At 50.2% G+C, this 22,755-nt stretch overlaps 1 protein-coding gene across 1 annotated transcript in view; it reads right to left on the bottom strand.

The window, feature by feature from the left end:
* The window catches only part of STX1A (syntaxin 1A), a 69,391-nt gene that overhangs the window by 28,408 nt on the left and 18,228 nt on the right, over positions 1-22,755 (bottom strand). The window contains exons 2-3 of the mRNA XM_058817981.1: positions 21,468-21,545; positions 20,062-20,161 (exon numbers count right to left, since the gene is read on the bottom strand). Coding sequence (XP_058673964.1) covers positions 20,062-20,161; positions 21,468-21,545 — 178 coding nt within the window. The remainder of the gene's footprint in view (positions 1-20,061; positions 20,162-21,467; positions 21,546-22,755) is intronic.

Below are 22,755 nucleotides of genomic sequence, written 5' to 3'. Positions count from 1 at the left end.
ATGTTACACATCCTTCCCCAGCTAAAGCAGGAGAGCAGCTCCATTTGCTGTGGCTCCACCACTGCAGAAAAGGAACAGCAGGAACTAAGCAGGATCTTCTTAAAATTCAGAAGAAAATAAGGTGGGTGATGCTCTGCCTACATTCTCCAACTTGCTTTCCCACCAGGCTGCTTTCCTGTAGCACCAGCAGCTATTAATAAGCCCTTGCAGTAGTCTCAGGAGCACAGAATTATCTTTCAGATTGGGAGCTCCAGATTCCTTTTGGTCATGGTGAGATATATAATCCACACATGGTGCCATTACCCACTCTAAGCACTGTCTCTGCAAGAACCCAGATGGATGCCAAGAATAAGGCACTTCTTATAGCTGAGGCATTTTTTAAGAGATGTTAACATGCCTTGCATAAACGTGTCCTACTTTCTGACTTGGGCTGAACACACATGAGTCACTCAGCTGCATCCTCCTAAAGCCCACACCTGCACAGAAAAATCCCACCTCCTCTCACACACCCAACCTCATCAGGAAGTGGTGTCAAAGACAGGGACATGCTGCTTTTATCAGCATTATTTAAAACTTTTAAGCCCTCAATGGGAAAAAAAATGTTACTCCACTGTTAGGGAAGATGAAACAGGAAAGCCTTATAAATATGATTGTCTGGCAAAAGATTTTGAGAATATGGAAACTATAAGTGAGATTGAAATGAAAGCAAGCTTTGAGATACCTCAGTTACTGAATAACTGGAAAACAATGGTGTGGCCACTGAAGGTAATCCCCTTTTGATGAAACAACACCCTTGTCACAGACAACTTTTATGAAAAATCCTTTCCTTAGGAGTTTTTCCTCCTGAGAAGCTGTGAGGCCTCAGGAACAAAATGTAAACATTGATTATCTGCTGCTGTGGAATGCAACAGGTGCATCTGGGATTGGCCCATGTTGGATGTTTGTAATTAATGGCCAATCTCAGCCCAGCTGGCTCGGACACAGAGCCTGGGCCACAAACCTTTGTTATCATTCTTTGCTATTCTATTCTTGGCTAGGCTTCTGATGAAACCTTTTCTTCTATTCTTTTAGTATAGATTTAATGTAATATATAATATAAAATAATAAATCAAGCCTTCTGAAACATGGAGTCAGATCCTTGTCTCTTCCCCAGTCTGAAAATCCCTGTGAACACTGCCACACACCCTCTGCTTGCAGACAGGCCCAAGGGTCAGAGCAGACCCTACAGCTTGGCAGAAGGGGCCCAAAGAGGAGTTTTTAGGGTTTAAAATGTAACACAGTATGGTAATGTAGTGATTCTAATAGGTTGTATGTAAATGCTATAGGATTTGTATCTTGTACTAGATTGGTTAGTGAGAATGAGAATATTCAACACAGAACATTTATGGTATTAAAACGGGAACCTTGCTCTCTTACCCTTTTACTCTCTCACCCTTTTTACTCCCTTACACTCTCACCCTCTCTACCCCTTTCTTTTCTCTTTTCTGCTCTGAGCTGTGTTTGGCAGCTCCCAGCAGGGCCCTGCCCCCAGGCCCTTTGCAATAAACCCCAAGTTCCTGACCTGGCTGCAGAGATCTCTGCTCTCCATCCACCCTCAACATCCTGCCCCTGGTGCTCCCACACTCCACATCATCACCCAACACTCTGCAGAGTCACCTCCAACAGCAGCACAGGAGATGCTTTTACAGGAGACTCTGAGCTCACCTGGTCCCAAAGACAAGGCATCAGCATGAGGTTTGAATTTCTTTTCATCACAAAACAGTGGGTGGGGTGACAAGAAGGGACACGGAGACTGGTGCTCCTTCCAAGCAGGGGTACAGAGGGGACAATGTTCTCTGCCACACAAGGAGGAGGCTCTGCTGCCCTCAGAGAGCAGAGGGAGCACCTGACTGGCTCTGCTGCTCCTCCCATGGAAACAGGAGCCTTTCAAGCCTTGACATTGCCACCTCTCCTCAAAGCCTTCCCACCAGGCTAAAAAGAACAGGAAAGGAAAAGAAAGGGCTGGCAGAGGTCACTCCAGCCGTGGTTCTGCACCAGGGCTTTGGCTGACAGACAGCTTTGGAATTTCAGCATTGCTTCTTCAACAAAAAGCTTCAAAGAGAACACCAGTCAGTCTGAGAACAGCAGCTCCCTGCAGCTGAGAGGAGCAGGCAGCATCACAGCTTGTGTTCAACAAGCCAAAGGCAAAGGCAGCACAGAAAAACCCTGTCCAGCCACTCTGCCCCTGCTCTGCTTTCAACTCAGAAACTTTTTAGGAGAAACCTGTGGGTTTCTATCCCCTGACTAACTGAAGTAACCACAGATACAAGCTGCACTGTCTTCTCATCTCTGCTTTTTGCTCTAGATAAATACTAATTCACCTATTCTGCCTCAGCTGCCCTCAGAGCTCCAGAGACTCCTCAGGGTCAGCTCCTTCTTGAACCCAGGGGCTCTTCACCTGAGGTTAAGGTCCTCCTTCTCCTGAGCCTTTGTATTATCAATCTTTTAAGGCAACCCTTAATTTAAGAGACTAAAGACCAATAATTGCTGGTACTGGAAACCCTCTGACACAACCTGTCCACCTGTAATATCCAACTGACTACTCTGGAGAGATGGACAGCTAGGACAAAACCCAATAACACAGGGGGGAAAGGAACAATCCATCAGTAATAAAATATGCTGTAACTGTACAAAATAGGAAAGACTATAAAACTGACTGCTAGAAATGCATTGCAATCAAAAAACACACTGCCACATTCTCCTGAACCTTTATATGACCAATCTTTTAAGGCAACCCTTAATTTAAAAAACTAAAGACTTGGTACTGGAAACCCTTTGACACAACCTGTCCACCTGTAATATCCAACTGATTATTGCAAGTTTTGAAATATTGCTGCAACTCAAAAACCTCTCACATTGCAATAAAAAGTCAGTGTTCAAACCATTGCCCACAGGCAGGGAATGAGGGATGGTTTCAGTCATGGCACTAGAGAAAGGCTGGAACTGGCACAGGCTCACTCTGGTGTGTGGGAATGTCAGGATTTGGTTATTTTCCATCATAACTTTCCCCTGAAGCTGCTCCCTTCATGGCTACAGTTTGAATGGCAGAGGAAAAAGATTCAAATCTGGTTTTAAAGCAGAGCAGATGGGGCTTGGAGCACCCTGGGATAGGGGAAGGTGCCCATGGCAGGAGTGGAGCAAGAGGAGCTTTTAAGGTCCCTTCCAACACAAACCACTCTGTGATATTATCATTCTGTGATACCCAGCACTTTTGACCAGACCCAAGAGGAAGATGCTTCCACCAGGTTCAGACTGGCACCATGAAGGTGACAGGAAACCAAAAAAGCAGCCCTTGGGTTATGGGAGATGGCACAAACATCCTTGTGTGCACACACACCTTCAATGGCTGACCTGGAGATGGTGCCCACCAAAACAGCACCAAGGGCATTTCACAGATCAGATCTCACAGATCAGCACAATCATGGACCTGGAGTGGTTTGGGTTGGAAGGGACCACAAAAGCTCCTCTTGTTCTACTCCTGCCAAGGGCAGGAACACCTTCCAGTGTCCCAGGGTGCTCCAAGCCCCATCTGACCTGGTACCAGATTTGAAACTTTTTCCTCTGCCCTGTCCAGCCCGGCCTTGGGCACTGCCAGGGATCCAGGGGCAGCCACAGCTGCTCTGGGCACCCTGTGCCAGGGCCTGCCCACCCTCACAGAGAAGAATTTCTCTCCAGTACCTGAAGTGCTGCTACCTGAGGGTTCCTTCCAGCCTGAGCACCCTGGCAATCAACAGAACAATGATGGATCACTCTCCTTATTAAAACTGCACAGGGAAGTGGCTCACAGGAGGCTGCTATGAAGAATATCTGCACAGGATGGTCGTCAGCTGCACACACATCAGTATTTACAGATCACAAGCCAAGCCCCGAGCTGCTGGATTCTATACCACTTGATTAATTATTTACCTCAAAGCTAATTAATCATCCATTAACTCTTGGTGAGCTCTTCTACCACATTCATGGAGCGACTCAATAAATGCTTCCACCATTTAGAGCCTCATATGACTAAGAAGAAAAATCTCCTGTGAGAGAGTCCCAGACATCTGAGAGGCCACATCCCAGTTGCCTTTCACCTTCTTTACTGGACAATTCTTTGCCCTTGCCTTGATCCTGTTATCCATGCCATGAAGCTCAGTGCTTCTCCAGAGAGCACTTTTTTTTAGTTGCATCCAAAGCAACTCTTTTATTTGCATTTTTGCTAATAAACTGATAACTTGATTAGGAAAACACAGTTCTGCTCCACCTCTGTGGGGCCTGGAAACTCATTAACAGTGCTCAGAGATAAGATGCTTAAACCTATTAAGCAGGCTCTGCTGAGATTAAAAACAATTTCAAGATTTGTTGCTTGCTCTCAAAAAACAAATTTCTCCCTGACAGACCCCAGGGACTGAGGCAGGATAAGAGGAAAGGGCTCTGGGGACACAGGAGGAGACATGTCACCACAAGGGAGGTGACAGGGCCTTTTCAAGCCACACTGTCCTTCAAGAGTGTTTGGCTCTAGTGTTGCCCAGACAGGTCCTTTGTAGCCATCATGCCCAAAACATCAATAATTCATCCCATTTCCTCAATCACAGAATCAATTAGGCTGGAAGAGCCCTCTGAGATGATGAAGTCCAACCTTTCCAGAGCACTGCCAAGGGCACCACAACCAACCCATGTACACAAAAGTGCCACATCCACACATCTGTTAAACCTACCCAGGAATGGGAGCTCCAGCACTGCCCTGCCCAGCCACAGCCAAGGCTGGACAACCCTTTCCATGATGGCATTGTCCTCAATAGCCAACCTAAATATCCCCTGGTGCAACCTGAGGCTGTTTCCTCTTGTCCTGTCCCTTGTTCCCTGGGAGCAGAGCCCACAGAATGACAGAATCAATCAGAGGATCACATGATGAGGTTGGAAGAGACCTCCAACACCACAGAGTCCAACCTGTGCCCTAACACCTCACCCAGGCTATAGCACCCAGTGCCATGTCCAGTCTTTTTTAAACACATCCAGAGATGGTGATTCTACCACCTCCCTGGGAAGAACATTCCAGTACTTTATTATTCTTCTGGTGAAAAATTTCTCCCTAATATCCAACCTATCCCTTTTCCTAATATCCAACCCATACCTTCCCTGATGTAGTTTGAGACTGTGTCCTCCCACAGCCCAACTCCCACCTGGCTGTCCCCTCCTGTCAGGGATTGTGGGGAGTGAGAAGGTCCCTGCTAAGCCATGGCCTGTCCCTGTCACTAACACAAGTGACAGATTAATTTCTTTGTCCCTATCAGCCAGCATCTGTAAACATCTCCTGTTCAGGCTGCTGAGGCTGGAATATCAACCCCAGCCCATCTCTCCTGTCTCAGTCACAAGCCAGGATTTCTGGTAACACCTCCCCAGCCCACATGTCCTCGTGTCACCATCTCCAGAGGGGACTGGTCCAAACACAGCACACCATCACCAACTGGAGGGGAACTGGAGCGTGGTAACAACATGACAGGTCCCTGAAAGGGCAGCCCAGCACTCCAGTGATGCAGGAATTGCATCCACGAGCTGTGTTAGGTAGAAGGTCTCAGGTGTGAGAAAAATCATTCAGCATCACCACACCCTGTAAGAGCCTGAATGAGAGATGTGGGACTCCAGGCAGTCTCCAAAATGCAGTTTATTGGATCCAAGGTGTTACAGCAGTGCAGGGTTGTGGGTGACAGAGCTGTGCCCACAGCTGTCAGCTCCAGCTGCAGGCAGGCCTGGAGACCCTGAGTTTAGGTTACAAATGCATTATAGAGTTTTCTTTTGGTTACAATGCATTATAGACTTTTCTTTTGGTTACAATGCATTATAGACTTTTCTTTTGGTTACAATGCATTATAGACTTTTCTTTGCTGAGCATCTTAATACAGCAGAACCAATCTGTACCTTAGCTTTTATCTCCAGCCTATCATAACTACTGTAATCACCATATTCATGTTACTGTTCTCCAATCACTAAAAGTCAGTACATTACAGTTTAAGCTAGAAGTTGTTTTTCAGTTTTCTTGCAGTGGAAAATTCTGAGACCTTTTTTCTACTTGCCACATTTGCTGACTTGTTTGCCTGTGCTCTCTTTCTGCTTGGTAAAAACATCTTCTTGTTTGGGGTGGGTTTATCCTTTGCTCTAAGGCATAAAACCTCTTCTAACTAACACACCCTTTGCCTCCTTGGTTATCCAGTAAAACTGGCTCAGCAATTCTTTTATATCAAAACTTGCTTCCATCTCTATTCCTTCTTCAGACTCTACATTAAAAAATCTTTCTGCTAAGCATACATATCTGTGAGACTTTCTTGTCAAACTTTCATCTTTCTCAACAACACCCCATGAATCCAGCCCCATCCCCAGGCCAGAATATCCCTTTGGGGCAGCCCTGGGCTGCAGGCTCACATCTCCATCCCACCCTGTGCTCATGGAGCATTTGCAATGCACTGTGAGCACCCACACACCACAGGCAGGGGGTCCCAGCACTGATAATTCAGCAGCAAACTGCCAGGGAAGAAGCCAAGTGACACATCAGGGAGTGTTTTTTCTCCTACTGAATGATCTCCAGCTCATAAGCAGCAGTCTCCCATTGGAATGGCAGCACTTTTCCATATTTCACTTTCCAGCTGCTCTCCATACCTATCATTTACACCTGGACAGGCTGGAGCAGTGGGTCCATGGGAACCCTGTGAGGTTCAACCTGGCAAAGTCATGGACCTGGATCAGGACAATACCTGGTGCCAGCAAAGAGTAGGAGATAGACAGGGATGGATGGATGGATGGATGGATGGATGGATGGATGGATGGATGGATGGATGGATGGATGGATGGATGGATGGATGGAGAACAGCTCTGTGGAGAAGGACTTTCTAGCTGAAGTCCCATTTGCCAAAAGAGATCTGGGACATCAGTGACCTCTGTGCAGTCCTTCAGTTCCAAAAGGCTGACATTTATTCTTGGAAACAGAGCTCAGAGTTTCACATTGCAACTTATTGATTCAAGCTGTGGGAAACAAGAACAAAAGCATCAGATGCTGACTCAACCCTTTCCTAATTTTCTAGCATTTTTTTCAACTCTGGCCAATAAAAGACTTTGCAGCAGGTATGACAGAACAGGCAAGGATGCAGAAGGATGGATGGAGGAATGAAGGGCATCCTGTGGTAGCTAAAAGAGGAGAAATTTAGATTACATATTAGGAAGAAATTCTTCCCAGTGAGGGTGCTGAGGCCCTGGCACAGCTGTGGCTGCCCCTGGATCTCTGGCAGTGCCCAAGGCCAGGCTGGACAGGGCTGGGAGCAGCCTGGGACAGTGGGAGGGGTCCCTGCCATGGCAGGGGGTGGAATAAGATTAACCCCTAAGGCCCTTCCAACCCAAACCATTCTGAAAAGCCATGAATTAATGAACTTCCAAACCCAGTGCTATGGGAGCTGCTGGCACTTGCAGCAGGGGTGTTCTCTGTGAGCAGACCCTCACCAGGAGCTGCTCATTTAGAGCACAGCCAGTGCCAAAGGGCTGCAGGACAGTCTGGCCAAGCTGAGCCCATCAGTGACAGTGCCTACAAACAATGTCCAACAGCAGCTGTGAGCAAGAAACGAGAACATGTGAGAGGAAAAGCCCTGCAGACCCTGAGGCCAGGGCAGAAGGAGGGGTTGGAGGTGCTCAGGCACCAGAGCAGAGCTTTTCCTGCAGCCCATGATGAAAACCATGGTGAGGTAGGATGTCCCCCTGCAGGCATGGAGGATGCCACACCAGAGCATGGCAGTGTGTCCATAAGGAAGCTGTGCCTTCATGGAGAGCCTCAGCTGGAGCATTCTCTCTCTTTTTGTCGACTGAAGCTCTAACTCTGGCCTAACATCCAGAACCACTGCCCACTCACACCATCCCCAGCCCTTGCCATTCAAGACCCTCAAAGTACCCACACAAGCTGTAATTCACCCCAAATTCTGAGCAAACAGCCTCAGCCTCACCAGGACCTGAGGCAAGCTAGGGAGTGTTTACATTCATGGTGGGGAAGCAGCCAGGACACAGACACTGCTCTGGGCTGTGGGACATGCATGAAGCCAACCCCTAATCCTCCCACTCCCTCAGTCCCTTTGCCAACAGCTCAAGCTGGGCAGAGGGGATGGAGACAAGCCAGGAGACAGCAAAGGAGCCTTACAAGGGAAAACAAAAATAAATCCCAAGTCCTGATTGAGCTTTTGGGCAGCTCATGACACCAAACACTGCCCAACTCAAGAAACTGAGCAGAAACTTCTGCCTGGGGAGGTGCTGAAGTCACCATCCCTGGGTGTGTTCAACAAAGCCTGGATGTGGCAGGGTTTAGTAGAGGTGTTAGAGGTTGGACTCAATGATCTTGAAGGTCTCTTCCAACCTGGTAATTCAGAGAAAAATTCAGAGAAAAATTCAGAGAAAAATTCAGAGAAAAATTCAGAGAAACAGGACGTCCAAGTGCTACCCAAGAACGCCCCACAGATGCCCAGGCCATGTGTTTGTGTGTGGGTGGCCAGGTTGGTGAACACCAGTGTGCCAGCTCTGCCAGTGGGGTTCCAAGCCCTTGGATGGCTCTGGGCAGGCAGGAAGGCTCAGCCTGGGCTGGCAGCTGCCCGAGCAGCACCCGCTGCGGATCAGCAGCTCCCAGGCACTTCCAGGAGGCAGAGCCCTTCCAAGCAGCTCTCTGCAGGGTTTCCAGTAACAGCAAATGGGCAGCAGTGCCCCCACGGTGATTAATCATCCTCCTGGGATGCAGGGGATGGTTGTTGCCAGCCCTGAGTGCAGCTGGTGCTGCACCCACGCCGCGGCAGCCTTGCCGCTGGGGCACCCTCGCATCAAACCACGGCTGAGCAGGGGGCAGTGGGCACAGACCCTGAGAGAGTGGGCTGCAGCCTCATGCACAACGTGGGTGGTGCTGTGAGGCTGTAAAATACTGGGATTTGGGGGGGGAGTTCAAGGGGAAATGGGAGATATTTGCTGTCTGAATGTTTTCTGCTAAAACAAGAGCTGAAGGGATTTAGAACGACAGTGAAACACTTGGTTACTGCAGGGATTCTGTCACACACACAGCAGCACTGTGGGAACTGCCTCTGAAAAGGAACAGGATTATCATGGAATTATTTAGGTTGGAGCAATCCTCCAAGACCATGGAGCTAACCCAGCATTGACACAACTGACCATATCCCCATATCTGTTAAACCCCCCAGGGATGGTGACTCCACCACTGCCCTTCACAGCCTACTCCACTGCCTGACCACAATTTCTGTGAATAAATTTTCTCCCATCTCGCCACATCCTTTCAGGGAGCTTTAGAAAGCAAGAAGGCCCTTCCTGAGCCTTTTTTCTCCAGGCTCAGTGCTGTTTTTAGCACTGGGTAGAACACTGGATGCAGAACCACGTGCTGCACAGCACCATAGCCATGCCATGAGCTAGCACCACCAGCCTGGACATCCTATTGCAGGTATCTTTGTTTTGTCACTATTCAGCAGGAAAAAGGTCCCTTGTATCTCAGGAACACTCCAGAAGCACTGTTGGTTTGGCCTGAGCTCAAAGCAGCTGCAGCCCTGTAGTTCCTGATGGAACCAGTCAGCTCACAGAGTGGTGGGGAGGGCAGGGACAGCAGGGCAGATGTGCCCAGTGCCAGGTTTACCCTGGGCTGAGGCAGAACAGCTCATTTCACCAGTTCTGCCAATTCCCAGCCTGACCCTCTCAGACCCTGGTCACTCTGAGCTGGTTTTGTGAGGAGTTCTGCTCTGCACTGCTCAGTCAGGGATGGGACAAGCACCCACTGCCACCCTGATGTCAGGGCTGCGCTCACCTGGCTGCTGCCCAGGACTTTCAGGGCTCCAGGAGTGTCTTGGAGGTGGTCTCATCACCATCCAACCTGTGTTCAGTGTCCCACTGGCTATCCTGGCTGTCCATCCCTCCATTCCTCTTCCAGTTTCTCCTCATCAGCTGATGTTCGCAAACCATGGGCAGCCAAACTGACTGCAGCACCTGCAGCTCCCACACCAGAGGACCCTACACCAGTCCAGACATCCCTCATTTCCAGACACAACACAACCCAAGGGGTCAGAGGAGCCATTTCTGGCAGGCTCCAGCCCTGTCCAGTGTGACAGTGTTCACAGGGGTCCCAGGATGAGGGAAGAGATGAGGATCTGACTCCATGTTTCAGAAGGCTGATTTATTATTTTATGAAATATATTACATTAAAACTATACTAAAATAATGGAAGAAAAGATTTCCTCAGAAGGCTACTTAAGAATAGAAAAAGAAAAGAACGATAACAAAGGTTTGTGGCTCTGTGTCAGAGCCAGCTAGGCTGAAATTGACCATTAATCAGAAACATCCAACAGTTCTTGGAATGTGCCCATGGCAGGAGCTCCTGGTGCACCCACATGGGTGATGCTGGGGTCCCAGAGATACCAGGTCTTCTGGCCACCCTCCTCCTCCTGCCTGTGCTGCTGCCCAGCTCCACTGAGCAGACCCTGCTGCTCCTGCTCTCAGCATGCCTAGAAAGCAGCACTCTCCCACACGTCAGAATAATCTCAGGAAAGAGTAAAAGGATTTAGGGCTTGCTCAGCTCAGCCCTGCTAAACCCATTTCTGCAGAGAAGGGATTATCCCAGTGCCAGCACCAAGACAAGGACTCAGCAGGAGCAGCTGCAAAAGGAACACTGCTGGGGCTGGAGGGGGTTTGCTGCAGAGCACCCTCCCCACCCTGGGGGTCCCTGCCCCTCTCTGCAGGCACAGGCAGCCCCCAGGAAGCCAGAGTGTGTCACAGACATCTTTTCATGTAAAATCTTTCTCTTAGGATTTTTTCTCCTGAGAAGCTTAGAGGCCTCAGGAACAAAACGTAAACAATGGTTATCTGCTGCTGTGGAATGCAACAGGTGCATCTGTGATTGGCCCATGTTGGATGTTTCCAATTAATGGCCAATCACAGTGAGCTGGCTCAGACTCTCTGTCGGAGCCACAAACCTTTGTTATCATTCTTTCCTTTTCTATTCTTAGCTAGCCTGTCGATGAAATCCTTTTTCTTTTAGTATAGTTTTAATATAATATATATCAAAATAATAAATCAAGTCTTCTGAAACATGGAGTCAGATCCTTGTCTCTTTCCTCATCCTGGGACCCCGCAAACACCATCACCCAAAACTGTGCCATTGATGCCACCAATCCCACCCAGCATCCCACCTGCTGGGGACAACACCACTGCCCACCAGAGCAGGGCTCCAGGGGGCTACACAGGGGTCTCTGGCTCTTCTTCTCCCCTTGGTACACAGCTGGGAACCACTCCAAATCCAGCAGGAAGAGGCAAGGACAGCCTGAGGACGTCACATACCACAGCCCATGCATCCAGTGATGGCTGGGAGGGCTGAGCTCTGCCAGTCCAGACAGCAAGGGGCACAGCTGCCATATCCCCCCACATTTTGGCTCCTTTCTCTCTTTCCTCCCTGGATGCAAAGACTCAGGAGAGGGCCAAGAGATTCCCTGAGCAGCCAGCTCAGCTCACCCATCCAGCCATGGGGATCCCAGCCAGGGCTCAAGGAGCAGCCAGGGCTTGAAACCACCATGAGAGTGGGGGCAAAGTTGTTGTCTTATATAGCAAAAGTTCTGTCATCTTATATATCAATAGTTCCACTATCATTACAGTGCAAGGATTGCATGTCACCAGAGCATCACACCTCCTCAATGTTTCTCACAGGCAGCTCCTCAGAGCACTGACTGATCCTGGTCCTTGCAACAGCCATCTGAGTGCAGATCCCACCAATCCACTCTTTTATACCACTCGTTTTTATCTGCTACAGGTGTGGCCTGTTAAGATCAGGCCTGCTCCTAATCTTTAGTAATTGGTTCAGCTGCAACTCATTGAGGGATAAGATTACATTCTATACCAGCTTCATTTACCCATACTGTATCCCCCTACAAATTCACACACACACACAGCATGAACCAGCAGAGAGAGACAAGGGTGCCACAGGCTCAGGGCAGTGATGGCCTTGTGTCCCCTCCCCTCCAGGGCTCCCTCTCCATCCCAGCACACAGAACAGGGACTGAGCACTGTGACACTGCTGCTGTCACACTGAGCCAAGGAGCCACAGGTGCCCCCTGCACTGAGATGGAAGCAGCTGCACCTCAGGCACACTAAGGATGGGCTCCTGCTCCATGGTCACCTCCTCACTGCCCATCACACCACAGGCTCTGGGGTGCAACAGGCAGTGCTGCCCAAAGGAGATAAAGTTTTCCAGCAGCAGCAACAGCGCAAGTTCCAGGAGTGCCACTAAACCTTTGGTGTGGGAATCCACAAAATCAGAGGGTTCAGAGGGTTTAGGGAAAGCTGTAGAAGGCAGGCCTCAGAGATAGCAGAACTGTGATTAGAGCTAAGCAGCAGCCATGAGATTGGTCAGCAGAAAAATTATTTAAACCGTAGAAAAGCAAAGACAAATAGAACAATGGTCTGTGTATTAACACTTGTCTAGAATAACCCTCTAAGCTACAGAAAAGTTTATCTAGCAAGATATTAGGAAGGTTGATGCTTAATAATGGAGCTCTGTGCATTGTGTTTTAATAGAAGCAGGTATTGTATTCAAAATAAGCAAGCATTGTTTAACCAAAGGTACCTGTGCTTATAGTGGTTGGACAGAACTACTGTCAATGTGCTTTTGCTTTGAGTGGTTGGTCAAAAAACTTATAAAGTGAGTTGGAACATTGAGTTCTTGGTCTGCTGCCTGGGATGTGAGCTGGTGGCAACTTCCCATTGTCATAACCATGTTTTGAGACTGATGCTGGAAAATCAAACAGCTCAAGGCACATTCCACAGCCACCCCATCCCGTTCGTGATTTGTACACAGCCCCAGCCAGCATCACTTTGGGCTAAATTAAACCCTAAATAATTACAGAACAGCTGATTTTGATTATTTTTTAACATGTTGCCATGAATCAGACTCCCGTTAATTGATATTAACTGCACTCAGTGTGGTGGATCAATGGTGCTGGTGATCAGGGATATTGATGATCATGGAGCAGGAGAACTGCACAGGAAAAGGGAAAATCACCTGGGATAAAATATTCAGGGGAAACAAAAGAAAAAGCCACAGAGGCACAGGAAGAGAGGACAGAGATGTCCCAGGTAGCCTCACTGCACAGGAATTCCATTGCTGGACAAATCCCAGCTTTACAGAGACAGGGCAACTGAGAGTGCTGGCTTAGGAAGGACATGGAATAGAGATAACATTGTTTAGAGAGAGACTGAACTAGAAACAAGTTTCAGCAAGTTTCAAACTATGGCCTTGCAAAAAAGAACATATTTTAGATATTTTAGAGAATTAGAACTATGAAAGATCCATTGTAGCAAGACCACATGGGGTAAAAATATGGGTGATTGGTGTAAGAAGAATTAGCAGCATTGTGTGGCAAAAGCTAAGAGGCTGGAAAACATTTATAAGGTATTGTAACCAGGAAATAGGGTGGCTTCTGATAAAATAGTGTTGAGTTTTACATCTCTTATGTCTCACCCTTCAACAAGACTGATAATGGAATAAAATCTTTTAAAACACCTCTCAGTTGCCCCATCTCTATAAAGCTGGGATTTTTCCAACAGTCCATGTGTCCAGTTTCTGTGGGCAGCACCCAGGGGCTGGCAGTGGGTGCCACCACATTGGGCACGACGTGGCTGTGGGAGCCTCAGGCAGGTGGTGGCAAAGGGAAGGTGAGGAACAGCAGGAGCACTCCTGCTTCCGTGGCCTGAGCATCCCTGGCACCCATGGCAGGAGCATCCCCACACCCAAGGCAAGAGCATCCCTAAACTCACAGCCCAGGCACCCCTGGCACCCCCATGGCAAGAGCATCCCTAAATTCACAGCCCAGGCACCCCTGGCACCCCCATGGCATGAGCATCCCTAAACTCACAGCCCAGGCACCCCTGGCACCCCCATGGCAAGAGCATCCCTAAACTCAAAGCCCAGGCACCCCTGGCACCCCCATGGCAAGAGCATCCCTGGCACCAAAGGCCTGAGCATCCCTAAATTCACAGCCCAGGCATCCCTGGCACCCTGCCCTGAGCATTTTCCCAGCCCATGCTCGCCCCCATTCTCCCTGCACTCCATGGCGCCCACTGGGCAGTGCCAGGAGGAACTGGGCTGGTTTAGGGCTGAAGGGTGGCACTTTGCCAGCCTGTTCCCACAGACCATGGGGAGGGCTGACTGGTCACTCCCAGGACAGCTGTGCCCACAGGGTGACACACAGCTGAGTCACCATTCCTGCCAGCCCTCGCTGTGCCCATGTCCCTCAAACACACACTGCCTGAGGCTGCCCAAGCACAGCAGCCACCCCCAAACACAAGGAACCCCAGCCCACAAAGACAGATCCCAGATCCCACAGGGTAAGTGAAGGGAAATCCAGCCTGAAAAGCACAAGAAACACTGAGCAGCAGTTGGGTCAAAAGTCCTGGAGACCTCATACCCTGGGGTACCCATCTCTTTAAAACCAGAGCTGGGGCAGGTGCAGGGGCCTGGGAAGGCTGGGGTTGTGCAAAGCCCACACAAAACACCTGAGCTGCTGTGGTGACCTGCCAGGATGAAGCCAGAAGGGCAAAGAGCTCCTTAAGCAAATGTGTTTGTTCCTGGGCTGACACTGGTGTGTAAATCGATTGCAAACACTCAGGCTGGAAATGAGAAGAGTACTGGAGGGTATGTCCTAGAGAGGCCCTTCAACAAGGATTACAGGCAGGAGAGACAAAACTCCTCCAAGAAGGAGCTGGAGCAGTGTCTGTAAGGGTGACAAAGCATCTGTGTGACACAGGGAGAGGACAAAGCCACCTGAGGCAATCCAAGCTCAGTGAGGCACTGCCAGAAGGGCAAGGGGTGGCATAGCACCACACTGCTGGGGATGGCCAGGACAGGTGAGGGGTGGCAGACAGTTTGGGAGATCCTGGACACCCCCAGTGGGCAGAGGAACCCCCATCCCTGCCCCAAACACCCCTCCAGTCCCTACATCACACACCAGGACTGCTGAGAACACTCCCTTGGGACTGCCTGGAGAGGGGAAGCAGGACACAGAGATGCTGAGAGCCACAGGGCAGGTGGCACCTGCTCTCACTGTCCCTTGGGTGCCTGCTCTGCTGTGCTCTGCTGCCACACCATGCCCTGCCCACCCTGCTGAGGACCAGGACATCACCAGGGCACTGCTGTGTCCTCAACCCCACTGCAGGAGCTCTGGGAACCATCCAGCCTCCCTGGGCCTCACAATTTAATGTCCATCAAAGCCAATCCACAACCTGACAGCCAACCAGGCCAAGGGCAAAGTCCTGCAAATGGATCAGGGCAATTCCCAGTGCCAGCACAGACTGGGGCATCTCATGTGGTTGTTTCTAATTAATGGCCAATCACAGTCAGCTGGATTGGACAGAGAGTCTGAGACAGAGCCTTTGTTATCATTCTTTTTCTATTCTTAGCCAGGCTTCTGATGAAATCCTTTCTTCTATTCTTTTAGTATAGTTTTAATATAATATATATCATAAAATAATAAATCAAACCTTCTGAAACATGGAGTCAGATTCTCATCTCTTCCCTCATCCTGAGACCCCTGTGAACACTGTCACACCTCAACAGCATCAGACAGAGGTGAGCAGCCACAGCTTGTCTCCTTGCCTACCTGACACCTCTCCACCAGAAAATGGTCTGCTAGGAATAACAGGGGCCACTCTCCAAGGAGCTCCCAGCAGCCAGAAAGGCTGAACAAAGTCACCTGTGCCCTGGTGTCACACACCACCACCCTGAGCCTGCACAGCCAAAATGATGAAGCTGGAAGTCAAGCCCCCATGGAAGTGAACCTCCCCTTCTGTGCTGGAATGGACCTGCTCCCAGGTCTGAAATATTTCCTGGGCCTCCCAAAGCCTGCAGAGAAGGGCTGAGCTGACAGGCTGAGAGACACAAGTTGGGATCTGAAGATTCAGTTCCCAGAGGCAATTCATGGAGCAGACAGCTGTGTTACATAACCCAGTGCTGGAGACACAGGAGCACTGCCACTGGAGGGATGTCGTGCTCAGAGAACAGGAATGGCACAGAACCCCTCCTGACCACTCCAGGGAAACAGCAAATGTGATTTCATTGCTTGCTGGCTGTGAGATGGTTTGTGAGATGTTGCAGCGTTCCTGCTGCTGTGCTCCTGGCTGCTGCACAGGCATGGGGTCCACATGGGGCTGCAAAGGCCACTCATGGCCTGAAAGCACAAGAATATATTTAAAACTCTGAGATCTGCAGTGAACAAGATGTGCTGACATTCCCAAGACTTCCAGAGGCATCCAGGACCTTGGAAGTGCTCCTGGTTTTGTTTTACAGCATTCCTTTGCCTTGGTATTGTAGAGAATTCAGTTTGTTCATCAAGAATTGTTTGGACAGGAAGAGAGGAGCCACACATTAATGTGAAATCAGTGATTTGTGGCATTGGCCACCTCCTCTGGGATGTGGCCTGCACAAAGGACCAAGCAGGAGCAGCTGATGGCAGTGCCAGGAGCAGCAACAGCGGCAGCACTCACTGGGAAGGATTTTAGGAATGGGTTTACCAGGAGCTGTGACTTAAACCTGGTGTGATGGCCCCAACCCAAGGAGGAACACAGCCCCTCAGGTTTCCAAGCCCACCCAGTCCCACCAAGACCCTGCTGCCCACTGTGTGGGGACCCTCCAGTGCCCCTCAGCCAGACTGAACCTGCTGGAGCCACGAACCTGCTGGGCTGTCACCTCCCTGCCTCACAGCAAAGCCAGCCAGCTCCCACCCACTGGGCTCCAAAATAAACCCAGGCAGCAATGGCAAGGCAGAACCAAAAGCAGTCTGTGCAGCCAGGAGAGGGATCAGCAGAAGGGAGGGATGAGCCCCTCCATGGATCCTGCACCTCCGCATGCCAGGCAGGTCCAGGTCTCACACAGACACAAATCCAGGTCTCACACAGACACTGAACCTCATCTGATCCTGCAAACAAAGAACACCAAGGGGCTGCATCTGCCTGAGCACAGCCACCTAAAAAGCAGATTCCAGTGGTATTGTGCCCATGGAGTCCTGTCACAGACATCTTTTATGAAAAATCCTTTCCTTAGGATTTTTCCTCCTGAGAAGCTGGGAGGCCTCAGGAACAAAATGCAAACAATGATTATCTGCTGCTGTGGAATGCAACAGGTGCATCTGGGATTGGTCTTGTGCTTGTTTCTAATTAATGGCCAATCACAGAAGCTTTTGTTATTATTCTTTGCTATTCTATTCTTAGCTAGCCTTCTGATGAAATCCTTTCTTCTATTCTTTTAGTATAGTTTTAATGTAATATATATCATAAAATAATAAATCAGCCTTCTGAAACATGGAGTCAGATCCTCATCTCTTCCCTCATCCTCAGACCCCTGTGAACATGGTCACAGAGTCCCTCTCTGCCATCACTGACCCTGAGAATGCACCTACTCACCAGCAGCCACCACACACCTCTGCATCCATCCCTCCAACAGCAACCCCAACCACTGCCCAAACATCTCCCAGACCACCAGCCCAGCTCAGCTCCATCTAAAGCCCCACCCCAAAGTCCTCCAGCTCCAGGAGGGACCTGCTGGTGGTGTTGAAGGAGTTTGTATCTCTGATGGAGAAGCTACACCCACACCAACCCGAGCTGCACAGCACATGTGCCTCCAGACAAGGATGAGAAGTCCGTGACATTCTCTTATTTCCTGCAGGAACATTTCCCCTCATTGCATCTTCCACATGATGCTAAAGTACTTGGAGATCACTAAGAATAAGCAGGGTGCTGTTCCAGCATCCCAAATCCCTGCAGGGAGCAACATCTTGCCCTGATGTCCATCCCAGGTGTCACTCCCTGCCCTGTTAAACAGCAAACCCCAGTGAGCACATCCCAGAATTAGCCTCTCACAACCTATATTTTAGTGTCCTTTGGCTCCATCCCCCTGCCATGCCTCATGGGAACTTGTTTCTGAAATTCCAAATTAATCTTAATAAATTCACAGCCCTGGGTGCATTAATGAGCAGGTTCTCTGTGGGTTCAGGAGCACAGGAGGGTGGGGGTGAGGCTGCCAGCACAGACAATGCCCTGGCAGAGCAGAGGTGAGCACCAGAATGTTCCAAGGGCTGGGACAAGGGGCAGTGGGGTCAGATGAGACATGGGGAAGGAATGTCACACTGTGAGGGTGATGAGGGGCTGGCAAAGGCTGCCCAGAGAAGATGTGGAAGTGTTCAAAGGCACACTGGACAGGACTTGGAGCAAGTGGTTCACTGGTGTAGATTTAAGGTGTCCCTGCCCATGGATGATTTCTGAAGGCCCCTTCCAACCCAAAGCACTCTGTGATTCTGACTCTGTCCACTGCTGAGCCCTACCACATCTCCTGAGCACACCACAATGTCACAAATCACTGATTTCAGATCAATGTGTGGCTCCTCTCTTCCTGTCCAAACAATTCTTGATGAACAAACTGAATTCTCTACAATACCAAGGCAAAAGAATGCTGTAAAACAAAACCAGGAGCACTTCCAATGCCCCGCGTGCTTCTGGAAGTCACGGGAATGTCAGCACATCTTGTTCACTGCAGATCTCAGAGTTTTAAATATATTCTTGTGCTTTCAGGCCATGAGTGGCCTTTGCAGCCCCATGTGGACCCCATGCCTGTGCAGCAGCCATTTCACCTGCAGACACAGGGGATTGTGCCTGGTCCCAGTCACCCACCAGGAAAGCCACATGGCCACAGGACACATGGGGCTCACAGCAGCTTTTCTCTGAACACTCCCAGACAGGAACACTGCAACATCTCACAGTGACAACACAAGACCCTGGAGGGTGATTGAGTGATAACCTGAGACATGGGAACTCCCTTGAGAAAATCCCTCAATTCCAGCCTTGGCCAAGGAAATTTTAGCTGAGGAGCAGCTGCCAGGAGAGAAGAGCCTGAGATAATTTAGTAGAGCCATTCCTTTCAGGTAATTACAAAATCTACTGATTTGACATGGATGCAGGGCAATGTGTGTGTGGGCACCCTCCTGGGACCTCCAGGCACAATTCCACAAGCAGGCATGGAATTGCACTGGGCAAGTGAGAAATGCATGGGAAGAGGGTAGATGAGCAGAGAGAGACCTGGTCTCACCTTTTCAGCCTCTATAACTGGGATCACAAGCAGTGCTCAGCCCATGGAAGCAACACCTTGGCCAAAATGAGGGGTGCCAGTGGCCTGGAGCCATCCTGCAGCATCCAACACCCTTGTGACACCAGCACGGTGATGGTGTGGGCAAAGGGGACCCACCTGGGCTCAGAGTCACCCTGAAGGTGGAACCTGGGGCTGCTGAGCTGCTCCAGGGCTGTCCCTCAGCAGGTGAGCCTGGGCAGGCTCCAACACACCCTGCAGGGCTCAGCCCTCAGATCCACCCATTCCACAGTAAGGGCTGTGCAGACACTGGAGCTGGAAAGCCTCTGCTGACCCCACCACCCCACAGCCAGCTCCTCTGGGGACCACAGGGGACACAGCATGCACAGTTCTAGCTCTGCCAGATCCCCCAGACACCCAAATGCTGCTTTGGGTGCTGAAATCCCCAGCTCCAGCTCCTGGCAGCAAACCGTTTCTCTGGAAGGAAAAGGTTGGGAAGGGATAGACTCTTTGAACAGCCAGCAATAAATTGTCCCCAGGACAGAGATGCAAGGTCCCAGCTGCCACCTCTGGCTCAAAGAGGAGCTGTGACATTTGTGGGCCCAAGCAGGTGACACTTGGTCTGTTCTGCTTTATCCACTCCTTGGGATAAGGATCCGCTCCTCTTTCCCAGGCAGCCCAGGGCAAGACAACCAGCACAGAAACAGCCACTTCCCAGCCTCCACACTGCCCCAGCCTTGCAGAAATCCCCTCATTGGGCTCTCACCACCTCTCCAGGTCTCAAAGCCACCAGTCAGTCACCAAGCCAGCCCAAGCCCTCCCTCAGCACCACCTGCAGACCCAGGGGACTGTGCCTGGCCCCAGCCACCCACCAGGGCACACAGGACACACAGGGCTCACAGCTCACTCACTTTCATCAGGGTTGGGGGAAGCCAGAATGGCACTGTGCTTCCTTTTCACTTCTTCCACATTCTCCGAGATTTTATCAATGAAGCCTCGAATTTCTTCCACCTGTGAAGTGAGACAACAAGACAGGTGGTCTGTGACAGAACCTGGACTCTTGGAAAGTGAAGGGATTATTATACCCTATGCCAAAGCAGCCATGACATGTCTGAACCACAGCAAACATCCTCCTGGATAAATATTTTCCAGTTTGGAACTATGGAATCAGCCCTTCTCCATCCCACCAGCCAGCTCTGAGTCACAGCAGTGTAATACAGACTGTATGTCCTGGATTCTTTGTGATACACTGGGAAACTTCTGGAATTTATATAAATCAGCAGCAGACTGATCCCCAACTCTGTGCCACTGGCAAAGCAACTGCTGAGACTGCACAAGTCAGGCTGGTGATGGCTCAGTCCCCCATGGCTCCTTGCTCCATAAAAAAGCTCCAGAAATGCCCAATTTGATCCTCACCCTCCATTCCAGGGAGGCCACATTTTCCCAAAGATCCATTCTGGCATTTTCTCATTTGTGACACACTGAGAAACTTCTGGGATTTATATAAATCAGCAGTACAGATTCCCAGACTCTGTGCCACTGGCAAAGCACTGCTGAGACTGCACAAGCCAGGCTGGTGATGGCTCAGTCTCCCATGGCTCCTTGCTCCATAAAAAGCTCCAGAAATGCCCAGTTATCCTCACCCCCCATTCCACATTTTCCCAAAGATCCATTCTGGCTTTTTCCCTGCCCTTCTGTGCTACAGCAAGACACCAGCATTGCCCAAGAGGGGAAACCTCTCCTGTGTTCTCCACCTGCCAGGCTGCTCACCCTCTAACCCAGCCTTCTCCTTGGGCTCACACCACTCCTTTGCTCATCTTCCTCCACCTGCACATCAGATTTATCCCAGTTCCCACTCCATTGCCTGCACCGATCCATTTTAACACCCCCCACACACATGCCATGCTAAGGGTGTGCTAAAAATCAGCAAGCAGATCTTACAGCCACCCACATGCCAGAAGACAACCTCTTGTTTGGGAACAGGAGGCACAAAATTAAATCCATGATCCATGCAGAGACTGCTGCTCTGCTCTGCAGAGGTGTTCTGGGGAAAGGCCTGAGAGCTGGGTGTGAGGCTTCCCTGCTCCCATGGCCTGGGTTCTGGAGGAGCAGGGAAACATCCACAGGGCAGCACAGCCTCGGGTGTGCAGGGATGTTCAGCACTCAGCACAACCCTGAGCATCAGCTGAGCAGCACCAGGACCTTCATCCCCATCCCCAGTGGGCACGGGGAGCCTGGAGCATCCACAACCCACCCTGGTGCCAGCAGAAAGGTCTGAAGCAGCCTCAAAGCCACCCTGGAGGAACAAAGCTCTCACCTGCTCAAAGAACTCATCCATGAAACGGTCCCGGTCCACACTGACGGTGACTTCATCATCATCATCACTGTCCTTGGCCTGCAACAACAACACAGAGAGAGAGGCATCAGCCAGGGCTTCCTGCAGAGCTCCCAGCCCTATCTCAGAGCTCCTGTGAGGAACCTTCCCCTTCTCCTGTGCTGACCTGCTCCAAGGAGCTGGGGCAGACACCAGCCAGAGTGGGGAACAGCCCAGGCACTGCCACTCCAAACCCCCAGGACTCTGTGAGAGCTGAGAACAGCCACATCCAGCAGGGAGGGATGGCCAAAACACCACAGCAGCCATGGCACAGCATGGACACAGCAGGGACACCCCACAGCCAAGGAGGGGGAGCTCCCAGGGCACCCTGTGTGAGCACAGCAGCTCTGCAAGGAGCAGGAGTGGGAAACACCACAGATTCCACCATGGGAAACACCAGGGTGGGGTGGGAAAGCATGAAGCCTGGAAATGATGGGAAAAATGAGGGATGCTGGACTGGGAAACACAGGGAATGCTGTGATGGGAAACAGAAGGAATACTGCCATGAGGAAACATGAGGGATGCTGCCATGGGAAACACAGGGAATGTTGGACTGGGAAAGCACAAGGAATGCTGGACTGGGAAAACACAAGGGATGCTGTGATGGGAAACACAGGGAATACTGTGATGGGAAACACAAGGAATGTTGGACTGGAAAAGCACAAGGAATGCTGGACTGGGAAAACATGAGAGGTGCTGTGATAGGAAACACGAGGAATGCTGGACTGGGAAAACACAAGGAATGCTGTGATAAGAAAACAAGAGGGATGCTGTGATGGGAAAACACAAGGAATACTGCCATGGGAAACCACGAGGGATGCTGCCATGGGAAACAAAAGGAATGTTGGACTGGGAAAGCATAAGGAGTACCGGACTGGGAAAACATGAGGGATGCTGTGATAGGAAACACGAGGAATGCTGGACTGGGAAAACACAAGGAATGCTGTGATGGGAAAACACCAGGGATGTTGGACTAGGAAAGCACAAGGGACGCTGTGATGGGAAATATAAGGAATGCTGGACTGGGAAAACATGAGGGATGCTGTGATGGGAAACACAAGGAATGCTGTCATGGGAAAACACAAGGGATGTTGGACTAGGAAAACAAGAGGAATGCTGCCATGGGAAAGCACGAGGGATGCTGTGATGGGAAACACAAGGAATGCTGTCATGGGAAAACACAAGGGATGTTGGACTGGGAAAACAAGAGGAATGCTGCCATGGGAAAGCA

The sequence above is a fragment of the Ammospiza caudacuta genome, chromosome 20 (genome assembly GCF_027887145.1).
Source record: "Ammospiza caudacuta isolate bAmmCau1 chromosome 20, bAmmCau1.pri, whole genome shotgun sequence".
Lineage (NCBI taxonomy): Eukaryota > Metazoa > Chordata > Aves > Passeriformes > Passerellidae > Ammospiza > Ammospiza caudacuta.
The sequence above is the reverse complement of the archived record's forward strand: the minus strand, read 5'-3'. Positions and strand labels throughout refer to the sequence as shown.